The following is a 13,512-nucleotide window of genomic DNA, read 5'->3' on the forward strand; positions in this document are numbered from 1 at the left end:
TAGGGGTGTTTGGTGTAGGTGTTACCATGGGAACAAGTAATTCTTAAATGATGGAGGGAGGGAGGGAGAGAAAAGGAGAGAAGGAGAGAAGGAGAGAGGGAGAGAGGGAGAGGGGGAGAGAGAGAGAGAGAGAGAGAGAGAGAGAGAGAAGATGGAAGGGGAAGGAGAGAGACTCAAATATGGAAAAACATTAACAATTGATCTTTGAAAGTAAGAACATCTGAGACAGTGCATGCATGACAGCAAGAGCGAGAATTAGAACGAGAGCGAGAGCGCGAGAGAATGTATGACGTTGTGCTGGAGAGTGTACGGATGCGAGGGAGAGAGTAAGAAAGGTAAGAGGATTCACGAAGGAGTGTACCTGTGAAGACAGTAGGGGAACAGAAAGTGTCTTCCTGCAGCTGAGCTGTTCATCCCCAGAGGGCTTTGCCCTGCAGTCCCAGCACTGGAGCCAAGGTGAGAGCCTCAGAGCTGTGTCTGGGCTGAGCTGGGCTGGGTGCCCAGCACCCAATATCCAGAACCAGTGGGCTCTGAGCCAGTCATGAGGTCCACTGGGGCTGCCCTGTGTCACTGACCTGTTCGAATGCAGCCAATAGCCACCAGCCACCACTCAGGCACGCGAGGCAGAACCAAGGCCAGAAAATCTCCCCGCTGCAGGCCACAGCTCTGTGTGAAGACGTTGGCTGTTCGGCGAGTTAAGCTGGCCACTTCTGAGAAGCTCCACTTCACTTCGTCTCCTTCGCTATTCACCCACCACAGGGCTGGGTTTGGACCTCTCCTGCCCTCCTGGTCAAGATCACACACTGTGTGTTACTCCATGCTTTGGAGGGAAGGGACGCCTACCGGCCCAGCTCACTGCCAGAGCCGAGATCCCATTTCAAACATTCACAGAGCAAGAGAAGCTGGGAGCGGGGTGGGGCCAGCCGGCTTTGCTTGGCCTGCTGTAGCCACTCAGCTCAAGCCACCTAAGATTAGGAATGGCCTCTTGTATTCCATGTGTCTGTGTCCCACAGGGACAGTGGGTTCTGCTCTGTGCCTCAGTGTTCTCATGTGTGAGATAGGAACAATGATACTGCCTAGCAGGTAGTAAAGTTGAAATGAGTTATTTACTGAGTAAAGCACACTTAACAGTGCCTGGCAGAAACTAGGTGCTCAGTAAAGCTGTAACTATTTGGAGGACATTTGAAAGAACTCAAGGTAATTCTAGAGGTTGGGACAGGAAGAGAGCAGACTTGGAAGCTCCAGGTTCCTTTCCCCACTAGAAACACTTAAGTAAGCAACAATGGACTAAAGTAGTTTCGTGGAAGCTCCAGAAAGCAACCAGGAATATGTAGCAATGAAGCAAATGCCTACAAGAAAACGCCATGTGCAAAACTCTAGGAAAATCATGAATTTTCCTTGTTTCTTTGCTTTTTTCTCAGCCCACCCCTGATGTGGTGCATCTAATTCCCAGCTCCCCATTTCAGACAGAAGAAAAAGAATGGAACGTGTTTGTGGTGTTCTAGCTTGTCCAGGGGCTGCCAGAGGAACCGGCTTCTGTCTTGCCTGACCTGGGGATCAGATGTGAGCAGTGGCATCATGTGAGTATCATGTCAGAGGTCTCTGACAGCAGCAGCAGGTGCCACAGTGAAAACTGCACATGTGTGTATGCTGGGGAGGGAGATGGGAAAACACCATGGACAGCAGAACACCTAAGGCTCTGGGAAGAAGGGTGAGACTTTTAGGGAAGCAGCCACACAAAGGGAAGACTGGGGAAGAAGAAACACACAGGCTCAGGGGAGACAAGTGCTAGAAAGGCCTGAGAAGACCTTAAACCTTAGCACTAGGTAGGTGGGTGAGGCTCCTCCCCAGCACAGAGCCACTCTTAAAGACCAGGAAGTGCTACCATGAAAAGGCATGAGCAACTACTAGACTAAGCAACACAGGTGAATCTCACAAATGTGTACAGGAAAGAAACAGACACAGAATGGTGCCTTCTACAAGATTCCATTTCTAGGAAACCCTAGAGCAGCGATATCTAATCCCTAGTGACAGCAAGCCAGCAGGCCAGGGCTTCTTGGAGCCCAAGGTGGGAGTGTGTGGGGGTTTTTTGGGAAAGGCCAAAGGAAACTTTGGGTGACAGAAGTTCTAAGACTCATTAAACCTTACACCTGAAATGTGCACATTTTATTCTAGGTGAGTTATCTCTCAATATATTTGATTTAAATAAATAAAAACTACATACCTACTTCCTGCTCATCTCTAAATAAAATACATTCCTTCTTTTTTTTTTTTTTTTTTTTCTGACAGGCAGAGTTAGACAGTGAGAGAGAGACAGACAGAAAGGTCTTCCTTTCTGTTGGTTATCCCTCGAAATGGCCACTACGACCGTTGCGCTGCGCTGCGCTGATCTGAAGCCAGGATCCAGGTGCTTCCTCCTGGTCTCCCATGCGGGTGCAGGGCCCAAGCACTTGGGCCATCCTCCACTGCCTTCCCGGGCCACAGCAGAGAGCTGGACTGGAAGAGGAGCAACCGGGACTGAAGCTGGCGCCCCAACCGGGATTAGAACCTGGGGTGCTGGCGACGCAGGCAGAGGATTAGCCTAGTGAGCCGTAGCGCCAGCCACACATTCCTTCTTTGAAGATGGAAAGTTTGACAGATCAGTTACTAAGGTAAATCACCAATGAGCTGATTCTTTATTAATCAAAAACATCTAAGAATTTATTGTCTAGAAAGGCGTTTGCCTCAGCATTAATTACAATGAAATGCAAGTTCAGTTTTAATTTGAGATTCAAATTTGATGAATTCTGCAAGATTATGACTGAGCATGATGGATGAATAGAATTTAAATCCTAATTCACATAGACAGGAAACTTTACCCAGCAATGATAAATCAATATAATCAGTAATATAATGACATAATACACATTCTTTTCTTTTCTTTCTTTTTTTATTTTTGACAGGCAGAGTGGACAGTGAGAGAGACAGACAGAGAAAAAGGTTGGACTGGAAGAGGAGCAACCGGGACAGAATCCAGCACTCCAACCAAGACTAGAATCCAGTGTGCCGGAGCCACAGGCGGAGGATTAGCCTATTGAGCCGCGGCCTAAAGGATGTTTCTTGATAACAGCAGAATTAAAGTAGAATAATTACTAACAAGGCAATGAAAAATCCACTCCAATGATCTAGAAACCAAACTAATACATTTCTGCTGGGTTGGAAATTCACAACCATAAATCTAAGTGATATAATGAAAAGAAAGAAGGCAAAAGGCAATGGGATAAGCACCTGTCTCAAGATGTTAAAAAAGAAGAGCAAATCAAAGTAGAGGGAAAGATAACAATGAAAGGACATGTGTCTTTGAGGTAGGAAACAAATATTTAGTCATGTCAGAAAAGGCAATACTGTTTTTTGAAAATATTAAACTGATAAGTCATTAGCAAGACTTATCAAGAAAAAAATAAATCCATAATATCAAGAGTGAAAAAGTATATGTTATTATAGTTAATACAGACATCAAAAAAGCAATGAGGCAATTATGAATGCCCTTATGCAATAAAATTGATTATTTAGGTGAAATGAAAAATTGCTCAATTTGTCAAAGTTGATGGAATAGAAATATTAATAACCTGTTGTTAAAAGTCTGCCTACAGTTAAAACCCTGCGTTTTAGCTCTAAGATTTTTGGTATGCCTGTTACATGTTAAGAATCTGACTTGAACCACTCCTGGACATTTTGGTTAAGATCAGGTATGAAGAATTTGATTTGAGAGGCTTGTGCTACTTTTTTATTTAGAAAATACTCTCAAAAAATAGTGATGACTGGGGATGGCACTGTAGTGCAGCAGGCTAAAGCCCTAGCCTGCAGAGCCGGTATCCCAGCCGGTTTGAGTTCCAGCTACTCCACTTCCAATCCAGCTCTTTGCTGTGGCTTGGGAAAGCAGAAGATGACCCAAGTCCTTGGGCCCTTGCACCTGCATGGGAGACCTGGAGGAAGCTCCCAGTTCCTGGCTTTGGATCAAATCAGCTCTGGCCATTGCGGTCATTTAGGGAGTGAACCAGCAGATGGAAGACATCTCTCTTTCTCTCTGGCTTTACCTCTCTCTGTAACTCTGTTTTTCAAATAAAATAAAATAAAAATCTCTTAAAAATAGTGATGACCTTTAAATTCTTTCTGGAAGCACTTAGAAAAATATCTGGCACATAGGAAGTATTTAGTAAATACTTGTTGAATTAGTGATTCAGCAAAAAAAGGATGAGGAACGATAAAGATCTTTAGGATTAAATTAAACCTAAATGTCAGGCTTTAGTTTCTTTGGACAAAGACAATGATTGATTTTTAAAAATTTGACAGTGATAGGCCGGCGCCGTGGCTCAACAGGCTAATCCTCCGCCTTGCGGCGCCGGCACACCGGGTTCTAGTCCCGGTTGGGGCACCGATCCTGTCCCGGTTGCCCCTCTTCCAGGCCAGCTCTCTGCTGTGGCTAGGGAGTGCAGTGGAGGATGGCCCAAGTCCTTGGGTCCTGCACCCCATGGGAGACCAGGAGAAGCACCTGGCTCCTGCCATCGGAACAGCGCGGTGCGCCGGCCGCACCGCGCTACCGCGGCGGCCATTGGAGGGTGAACCAACGGCAAAAGGAAGACCTTTCTCTCTGTCTCTCTCTCTCACTGTCCACTCTGCCTGTCAAAAAAAAATAAAAAAAAATAAAAAAAAATAAAAAAAAATAAAAATTTGACAGTGATAAAACATTTCCAGATGTCAACGATAGCTTAGCAAGAAAACAGTTAAAATATACTTTAAAAAGATACATGCACATGATTTATTTTGTAGATTGTCACTGATAAGGAATGGGTGTGCTTCTTACAGGCTTGCCAAATGATTGATACACTTGGATAGCTTGGCATGTCGAATTATGAGACAAGATCAAGAAGCATCTGTTTCCATGGGTGAGCTAATTGATTGATTCCTGACTATAAACACATTCACCAAGTGAGAAAATTCTCTGGGTCTAAAAGTGAATGCTTTTTATATTATGTTAAATTGGCAAATAATATGGTTAGGCTATAAATATTTAGATAAACCAAGATAATCATGTTTTAAAATTTGAGATCATAAACTCAGTGCCCACAGGGGCCAAGGAAGTAACATACATGGGAGCAACCTGACAGACTCCTTTCTGGTTTACCAGAGGGCCACACAAGAGGCTAGCAACCATTCAGCTCTACCCATCATGGTCATGCAGGAATGAAGGATTTTGCAAAAGCAGCCAGAATTACAAAAGCCTCTGCATTAGACCTGCCTGTGCCAAAGCTTCCACTATTCCTGTGTGTATATTTAGAGAAACCTATGGAAACTCTTGGGAATTACTTGTTATAGCCCTTTGCTAAAATACAACCAACCACGCCATGGCCAGGAGCCAATGGTATTTATCTTGTGCATTAGTGTTGTTGTCCAGGGTCCTGCATTCATTTAGATTCAGTTAAGGAGTAGTTAATGCAGCAGTTATGTTCTGCTTTCTAGGGATGCAACAGTGAATAAAGCAGTAAAAATTCCACAACCTCACAAAACTTAAACTTCCATGCATCAGAATTCAGAAGAATGGACTCTTCGGAATACCATGGGATGCCGGGACAGACAAAAGTATAGTGGTTTTAAAGGAAACTTAAGGCCCTTTTAAACTGTACAGGTGTGCTATGTGTTTTTTTTTTTTTTTTGACAGGCAGAGTGGACAGTGAGAGAGAGACAGAGAGAAAGGTCTTCCTTTTTGCTGTTGGTTCACCCTCCAATGGCCACCGCAGTAGCGCGCTGTGGCCGGCGCACCACGCTGATCTGAAGCCAGGAGCCAGGTGCTTCTCCTGGTCTCCCATGGGGTGCAGGGCCCAAGGACTTGGGCCATCCTCCACTGCACTCCCTGGCCACAGCAGAGAGCTGGCCTGGAAGAGGGGCAACCGGGACAGGATCGGTGCCCCGACCGGGACTAGAACCCGGTGTGCCGGCGCCACAAGGCGGAGGATTAGCCTAGTGAGCCGCGGCGCTGGCTAGGTGTGCTATGTTTTAAATATGTCACCCAAAGCACACGTGTTGGAAGCCTAATCTTCAACACAATGGTGTTAAGAGGTGGGGCTTTAAGAGGGGGTTGGCTCATGAAGACCCTGCATGGATTAACGCTGTTACCAGAGGAATGGACTGCTGGTAAAAGTATGACTTTGGTCTCTCTCCTTCCCATGACCTTTATGTGATCATGTCCCCTCTCTACTTCCAAGTTTGTCAACCCAGCTCATTTCTTCAAAAGATAGTAACTAGATTTCTGGCCTGGCAATGAGGAAAATCAATTTACACTCTGAAGGTAGAGATGCCTTGGCATCATCAGACCTTGTAGCTTGTGGAATCAGACACTCTTGATCCAAACCCTGCTCTCTGTTAATACATGGATCATCGAGTAGGTTGCTTAAGTCCTTGCAACCACTTCATCTAGAAAGTGGGGACAATTACAGTGCTCTTTGAATCATAGGAGTAAACACAAAATGATTTGACACAGTGCGCAAAAATCGCTTTCCATCACTGAGGGGTTTATTACTCTTGAGGTTATTAAGGGAATTCAGGGAAAAGACAAAGAAGAGAATGAGGAAGAAGACACCATGTAATATATATATGCCTTAAATAAAAGTAACACATGAATGGAAATTCAAGGGAAACAAAGCTTAAATCAACCCTCTAACTCCATCTCGGGTGCGAATTCCGTCTCTGTGCCAAGATGGTGCTGGGTGTCAGCTGGAAGCCCTACCATTACCTATCCTAAGTCCTCATGTCACCACTGCTTCTCTTGTGGCCTGTGTCTTGGGAAAATACAAGACAAGCAGAGACAGATCATCCCAGCAGACCTCAGGGGTGGGTTCTCTGGACCTACCCCAAAGTCACACTCAAGTAGGTAGTTGATAGGTAGCACTCCTGTTAGATTGGCCAGGCTCATAGGAAGATGGATGACCTGACATACAAATACATCAGACGCTCATAAGCACGTTCAGGTAATCTACCCTCCTCTGGATGTAGCTTAAAGCTATGAAGTGAATTTCAGTTAGACTCACTGTCCCATTAGCTGAAAGGGAGAACTCAGACTAACATGAATTTGCTGATTTGTGATGAGAACTGGAACACTGACTGTATATCAGATACTTTACCCTTACTGTTTTCAAAGATAAGTTTACCTCCATTTCACAGATGAAACCACTGAGGCTCAGAGGAGTGAGAAAATAAATACTGGACTGAGAACTGAACCCTGGAATATGAGTTTCTTTCATGACATTGATACACAGAGGCAAAAGAGAAGTCCAGTGTGGCCACCCCTGCTTCTGTCCCCATCACAATGCCCCCTTACCTGCTCCATTTGAGCCCAATAGTCCATCACATAGCTTGCAAAGTTGAATTCCTCAGGTTTATCAAAGTCATTCCATCTTGGGGCTCCAGCTCCTGACACAGACTGGCAGCGCAGTGGCCAAGGGGCAGCTTGGATGCCATGGAAGGATTTTCGGATTCCTTGGAGGGCCCGGAACCTCATTAGCCACTGCATGGTGGGGCCGCCCTCAGGAATTCAACTCAGAATTCTCACGTTACCTCCTGCCGGGGAGAGATGGTTCACAGGTTAGTTGTGCACAGGGAGCTTCTCCACAAAAGCGCTGCACTTTCCTAGATGGCTGCAAGAGTTACAGCTTTGTTTCAGCTCAATTCAACCTGGAAGATGCAACTTACTGGAGCTATCCTTCCAGTGGGGGAACCACAAGGAAGAATGTACTGGAGAGGGCGTGTAGCTACTGTAAGAGGCTGGAACACATTCTTGGGGGCCCTTGTTCTTCAGCCTCCTCCTGGGATTTAAGCCCAAAGTAGCAGCCATGTGGCCATTCCTTTTGTGCTAGAAACTCACCATTTTGCAATTTTGATATCCTTACCCTGGACATCTCTCTTCCTGCTAAACCCAATTATATGGTTTCCATGGAGACTGTCTTCTTAGTTAATTTAAAAATTTATTTGTAAGGGAGAGCGAATGAGCATGCAAGAGATCTCTCAGCTGCTGGCTCATTCCCTAAATGCCTGCTATGGTTGGTGCTGGGTCAGGGCAAGAGCCAGGTACTGGGAACTCAATCTAATCCTCCCAGGTAAGAGAGAGTTACTTGAGCAAGGCCACTGCCAGGAAGTGTATTAGCAGGAAGTTGGAGTTACAGGCAAGAGCTGGGTATAGAACCCAGGTACTCTTACATATTACATCAAATGCCCCTCCCAAAGTTGTCATCTTTAGATGATCCGTTAGGAGTTATGAGTAGTCACTCCCTATTATTTTTAACTTAAACGGGGCCAGTCATAACCACTATGTGAATTTTCCTGTGTGTTTGGTAGCAAGGTGTAGGTAAAGTTGTCTCTTTCTGGGAGAAGCCGTGAAGTGTCTGTGGTTTGATTCCTGTCATGTGGAGAGAGTCCTGACACAGGAGAGAATGAGGCTGCTGTAATGAGATGTGGAGATGAGGGGCAGCGAGGATCCTGGAGACAGTCAAGCCCCTATTCCTGCTGCTCCTGAGACCCCTCTGCATCTCTGGTCCTCTCTTGCTAATATCCTTTCCTGGATTTTGTAAGCCAACAATTTCTCTTTGCCCGAAATAGGGTTTCTCTTACCTATCATTCTATGTGTACTGGCAAATACACACCAAAGTCCTTGGGGCAGACACTGTCAACATCACATCACCTTCCCCTCTGGCATAGATGTGGTCTGCAGCTCTCCCTGAGGACAGCATTTCTGCAGTTATTTCCAACCCATCAGAGTTGACACAGGAAGTGAAACCTGACAAATGCCCCAAACATGGGAGCAGAGCCTTACTTATTAGGGTCCTTTTCGAAGTTCAGTCATGAAAATTGGCTTAAACTAGAATCTGTATGTCCATGAGAATGTTCTTGCTTTTTCACTGTTAGGCAATCCTTTATTTGAGAGAAGAGACATTGGCAAATTAGATTTTCAAAACTGGATCAAGGTGCCTGAAGTGATGACAACAACTGGATTGCAGGCTCCTTGAGAACTGCAAGCCCCAGCTGTTTTTCTTTTAAATATTTTTAATTTATTTATTCAAAAGGTAGAGTTACAGAGAGAGAGGAAGACAATGAGAAAGGTCTTCCAACCACTGGTCCACTCTCCAAATGGTCACAATGGCTGGAGCTGGGCCAATCCAAAGCCAGGAGCCGGGAGCTTATTCCAGGTCTCCCAGGTGGGTGCAGGGACCCAAGAACTTGAGCCATCTTCCACTGCTTTCCCAGGCCATAGCACAGAGCTGGAACAGAAGTGGAGCAGCAGGGACTCTAACCAGTGCCCATATGGTATGCCAGTGCTGCAGGTGGAGGCTTAGCCCACTACACCACAGAACTAGCCCCAGCTGTTTTATTTTATCCATGAAACTCTGACTGACTCAAGACAGCCACTTTGCCAACAGCTTTGGGATACTAGCACCTTATCATCACTAACAACTAACTTCTTCCTTCTCAGTTTTATCAATAATACAATATTGTTTGACAACAGACCTACAGAACAGACCCATCAAACTGGCAATGACCAGCAAACACTGGGCCTTTATTTCCACCTGACCCCAACTGGCTGTGGCTGACAACTGTCTGCTTCATTTAAATAGGATATTCCCCACACTGACGCAGTTCCCACCACTCCGTTTTGTCACCTGTGCTTCCTTCCCCACTTGCTGGAACTGACCAGCCCCTGTTGACATGTGAGCTTCAAATCCCTGACCTAGGCTAACACCGCAGGAGGGTCAGGGATTTCCTTGAGGTTGCACGGCAAGTTTGAGAGCAACATTGGCTCTAGAAATTCACTCCCTCTGCTATTTTTCCCAACACCCACCTACCTGTCTCCACAGGCATGAGCAAATTACAATGAGAATGTGAGACTCGGTTGCTCTGTCTACACAGCTGTGTATGTGACCTTTAGGTCTTCTTCAAATGATGGACTCACTGTTTTCCCCAAAGACGGTACAAACAACCCCTTAATAAATGGCTGAAGACCCAAACAACAGGGATCAATGTAATGAGGAAACCCAGGAATCCTTTATGATGGGCCACATCATGTCCCCTGCAACTTGCATATCGTAACCCCCCAGTAGTTCACAAAGTGACTATCAGGAAGAGAGGATATTTGGAAAAGTAATTCTGTTAAAATGGCAGCAGTATTCACATTAGCCAAGAAACAGAAGCAATCTAAGTGTCCGCACGCTGATGATGGATAAAGACAATGTGGTACCTATGCACAATGGAATACTACTCAGCCACAAAAAGGATGACATCTTGCCATTTGCAAAAACACGGATGGAAGGGGAGGGTTGCAAGTGGGAGGGAAGTTATGGGGGGGGGGAGCCACTGTAATCCACAAGCTGTACTTTGGAAATTTATATTTATTAAATAAAAGTTAAAAAAAAACACTAGCCAAAAAAAAAAAAAAAAAAAGAAGAGATTAGGACACAGACACACAGAGAGGGAGAATGCCATGTGATCATGAAGACAGCTCTCTGCAAGCCAAGGAGGAAGACCTCAGAATTTACCACCCTCAGCCTCCTAAACTATGAGAAGATACATTCTTGTTAAGGCTCCTAGTCTGTGGTCATTTGCCAAGACTACCCCAGCAAAATAATATGCCCCCTCTTAGTCAGACAAGGAAGAAATGGGTTAGCATCATCTCTAAATGTGCTTGCACTTCTAATCTAATTTAATATTTGTCACGAGACAGAGCCCAACACAGTGCTCAGCAGAGGAGGGCTGTAGTAGCAGAGAGCATGGCCTTAGGAATCAAACAGCTTAAGTTCAAATTCCAGCCCTACCCTCACCAGCTAGGTAACTTTGGGAAATTTACTTAACCTTTCTCTCAAACATGAAAATTTGGCAGCACCTGTTGCACAGAACCTGGTGCAGAGTGAATGCCAACCACATAAAGCTCTTAGCTGGGCCCTCGTCCAGGTAAACATGCAAGAAATTGGAGACACTGTTAGTTAACATCTTTCGGGAAGTTCTCACAGAGTAATGAAGCCTGACAGAGAGAAGTGGCCTTTTCACCTTTGGAAGTGGAGTCCAAAGAGAAGGGATGGGGATACATTCTTACCCTGGGACACTGCAGGGTCCGGCGTTTGCAGTGATTTATACAGATGAATAAGCCTCTGATTTTCACAGTGTCCAGAGGACCAAGCATCAGAGAGATTGTGGATGTATGTATCTCTACAGCTACAACGACGTCTGCACTATCTCTCTCTCTCTCTCTCCTTTTTGGACAGGAAGAGTTAGACAGTGAGAGAGACAGACAGACAGAAAGGTCTTCCTTTTCCATTGGTTCACCCCCAAATGGCCGCTACGGCCGGCACGCTGCGCTGATCCAAAGCCAGGAGCCAGGTGCTTCCTCCTGGTCTCCCATGCGGGTGCAGGGCCCAAGGACCTGGGCCATCCTCCACTGCCTTCCTGGGCCATAGCAGAGAGCTGGACTGGAAGAGGAGCAACTGGGACAGAATCCGGCACCCCAACTGGGACTAGAACCTGGGGTGCCAGCGCCGCAAGGCGGAGGATTAGCCAAGTAAGCCAGGGTGCCGGCCAACACTATATCTATAACTGTATCAGTAGCTACAGTCATGTCTTCCACTCTGTATCCATGTGGTGTCTGTATCTAAACCCTAGCTACTCATACAATAAGAACTGAATGAAATGTTAAATTCTTCCCTTCATTTTCTAATTCCAAAAACTGAAAGATGAACATTGCCCATGAAATGTCTGAATTATAGAAACTATAGAAATAGGTTTTTCATATTTTTCTATTTCTTGTGGATGTGCCATGAATGGTTTTGATACTACCAGAGACTAATTAGACTGAAAAAGCCCCTACCCTCTCAGAGTGTATAGTCTAAGAATGTCCTATGGAACAGTTCTAAGGAACAATCTCTTGAAGTGCCTCAGGGTAGATTCTGAAAGCTACTTGATGTGTGTCTTGGCCAAGCCACACATGCCCAGGTACACAGCACCTTGAATCATTCCAGAAACCAAACGTGGGAATCACGAGCCCTTGGACTGAAAAAGCCACTTACTGAGACAACATACTTAGTGTCCCAATTATCTTAATTATGTGAAGACAGCAGCACAATTCAGAGAGCCACAGTTTCATTTCTGGCCCCAACAGCTCCAGCTGAGCAGCCCTGGGGAGTGTTCATGTCTCTGAGCTTGGGAGTACAGTGATGATCCCTGCTTCCTGACTTCCCCTTAAGGACTGGTGGGATAATGTACATAAATCATTTGGTTGGCACTCAGTCTGGTACACAGTAAGGGCTTAATAAATGTCCAAGTGCCCTCTAACTGCCGGCAACTTCTGAAGCCAATCCCCTCGCTGTTAGAGAAGAAAACAATGAAAGCATTCACTTTACGGGAAGCAAACTGCCTTCTAAGTGAGGTTTCCGTGCCTTCCTCCCATGTCCCATCACAAGCAGAGACGCCCGACATTCCATCAGTGCCCATCTGTGTCCCAGCCATGGTGCTACACGTACCATATGCATGTTCTCACATACTCCCCCGGCCAGCATCACCACCCTCACTTTTCCATGAGGGAAATGAAGTATCAAAGAAGTTAGGCCACCTACCCAAGGTCACCCAGCTTGTAAGCAGCATTGCCAGAACTTGAAATTGGATTTTAAGTTCAGGGTACTATATGTAATTTACAGCTCTGTGGCTCTGTCTCTCGCGCGCGCGCACACCCACACACCCAGTTAAGAAGCTGTCATTACCCTTGGTCTTACCTGGTGCCGTGTAGGACACAGGTGGGCTAGGTCTCGGATGTATATATAGAAAAGGAGGCTTTGTCTGCTGCCTCCTGTCTGCCCAGGAGCGTGCAAGCAGCAGAACCTGGCTCCTGGCCATGGCTCAGGGGAACCTTGAGCGGAGAACTTGTCAGGAATTGGATGATTCAGCATGGGGAGGAGGTGCTGGGGCAGAATGGGGCAGAAAACAGTTGTCAGTCTCCGGGAGAGACAATCGGCCAGAAAAACAAGCCATTCCTATGAAGTACCCCCAATCCTTACGGGATGACTGGAGTGAAAGAACACGGTGAAGGGCAGCACTTCCACTTACTCATTGCGACCAGTCTGCTCCGCTTTCCCAGCCTTGTGCCCCCAGGTTTTGCTTAAATGACGGCTGAGGGGCAGAGTGGCATAACAGGGAGGGGTGTGTGCCTTGGAGGAGGGAGGATCTGGGTTTGAACTTCAGGTCGGTTACTTAACACTCGTGTGACCCCAGCTCTACTTTGGTGAAATGGGAATGTTAATAGTAACACCTGTCTCCCAGGGTTTTTGAGTGTTTCTTAGGTTTAGATGAAATTATTTCTGAATGGCACAGGGCTGGGCATAATCAATATTGGCTTTTTAAAAATTATTAAATTGGCATTTTAAGAGAAACAATTTAGAATCTCAAAATTTAAAGCCTGGCTCAGCTCCTTTATAAGAAGCCTCTTGGGAAAACCTTTACCCATGT

General features: G+C 45.8%; 1 protein-coding gene across 1 annotated transcript in view; it reads right to left on the minus strand.

Annotated features, from left to right (window-relative positions):
• ACSM1 (acyl-CoA synthetase medium chain family member 1) overlaps window positions 1–12,909 on the minus strand; it is a 39,574-nt gene extending 26,665 nt beyond the window's left edge. The window contains exons 1-3 of the mRNA XM_062179724.1: window positions 12,783–12,909; window positions 7,355–7,593; window positions 576–786 (exon numbers count right to left, since the gene is read on the minus strand). Coding sequence (XP_062035708.1) covers window positions 576–786; window positions 7,355–7,546 — 403 coding nt within the window. The 5' untranslated portion in view covers window positions 7,547–7,593; window positions 12,783–12,909. The remainder of the gene's footprint in view (window positions 1–575; window positions 787–7,354; window positions 7,594–12,782) is intronic.
• Between the last annotated feature and the right edge of the window lie 603 nt (window positions 12,910–13,512).

This window comes from Lepus europaeus, chromosome 21, assembly GCF_033115175.1.
Source record: "Lepus europaeus isolate LE1 chromosome 21, mLepTim1.pri, whole genome shotgun sequence".
NCBI classification, from domain to species: domain Eukaryota; kingdom Metazoa; phylum Chordata; class Mammalia; order Lagomorpha; family Leporidae; genus Lepus; species Lepus europaeus.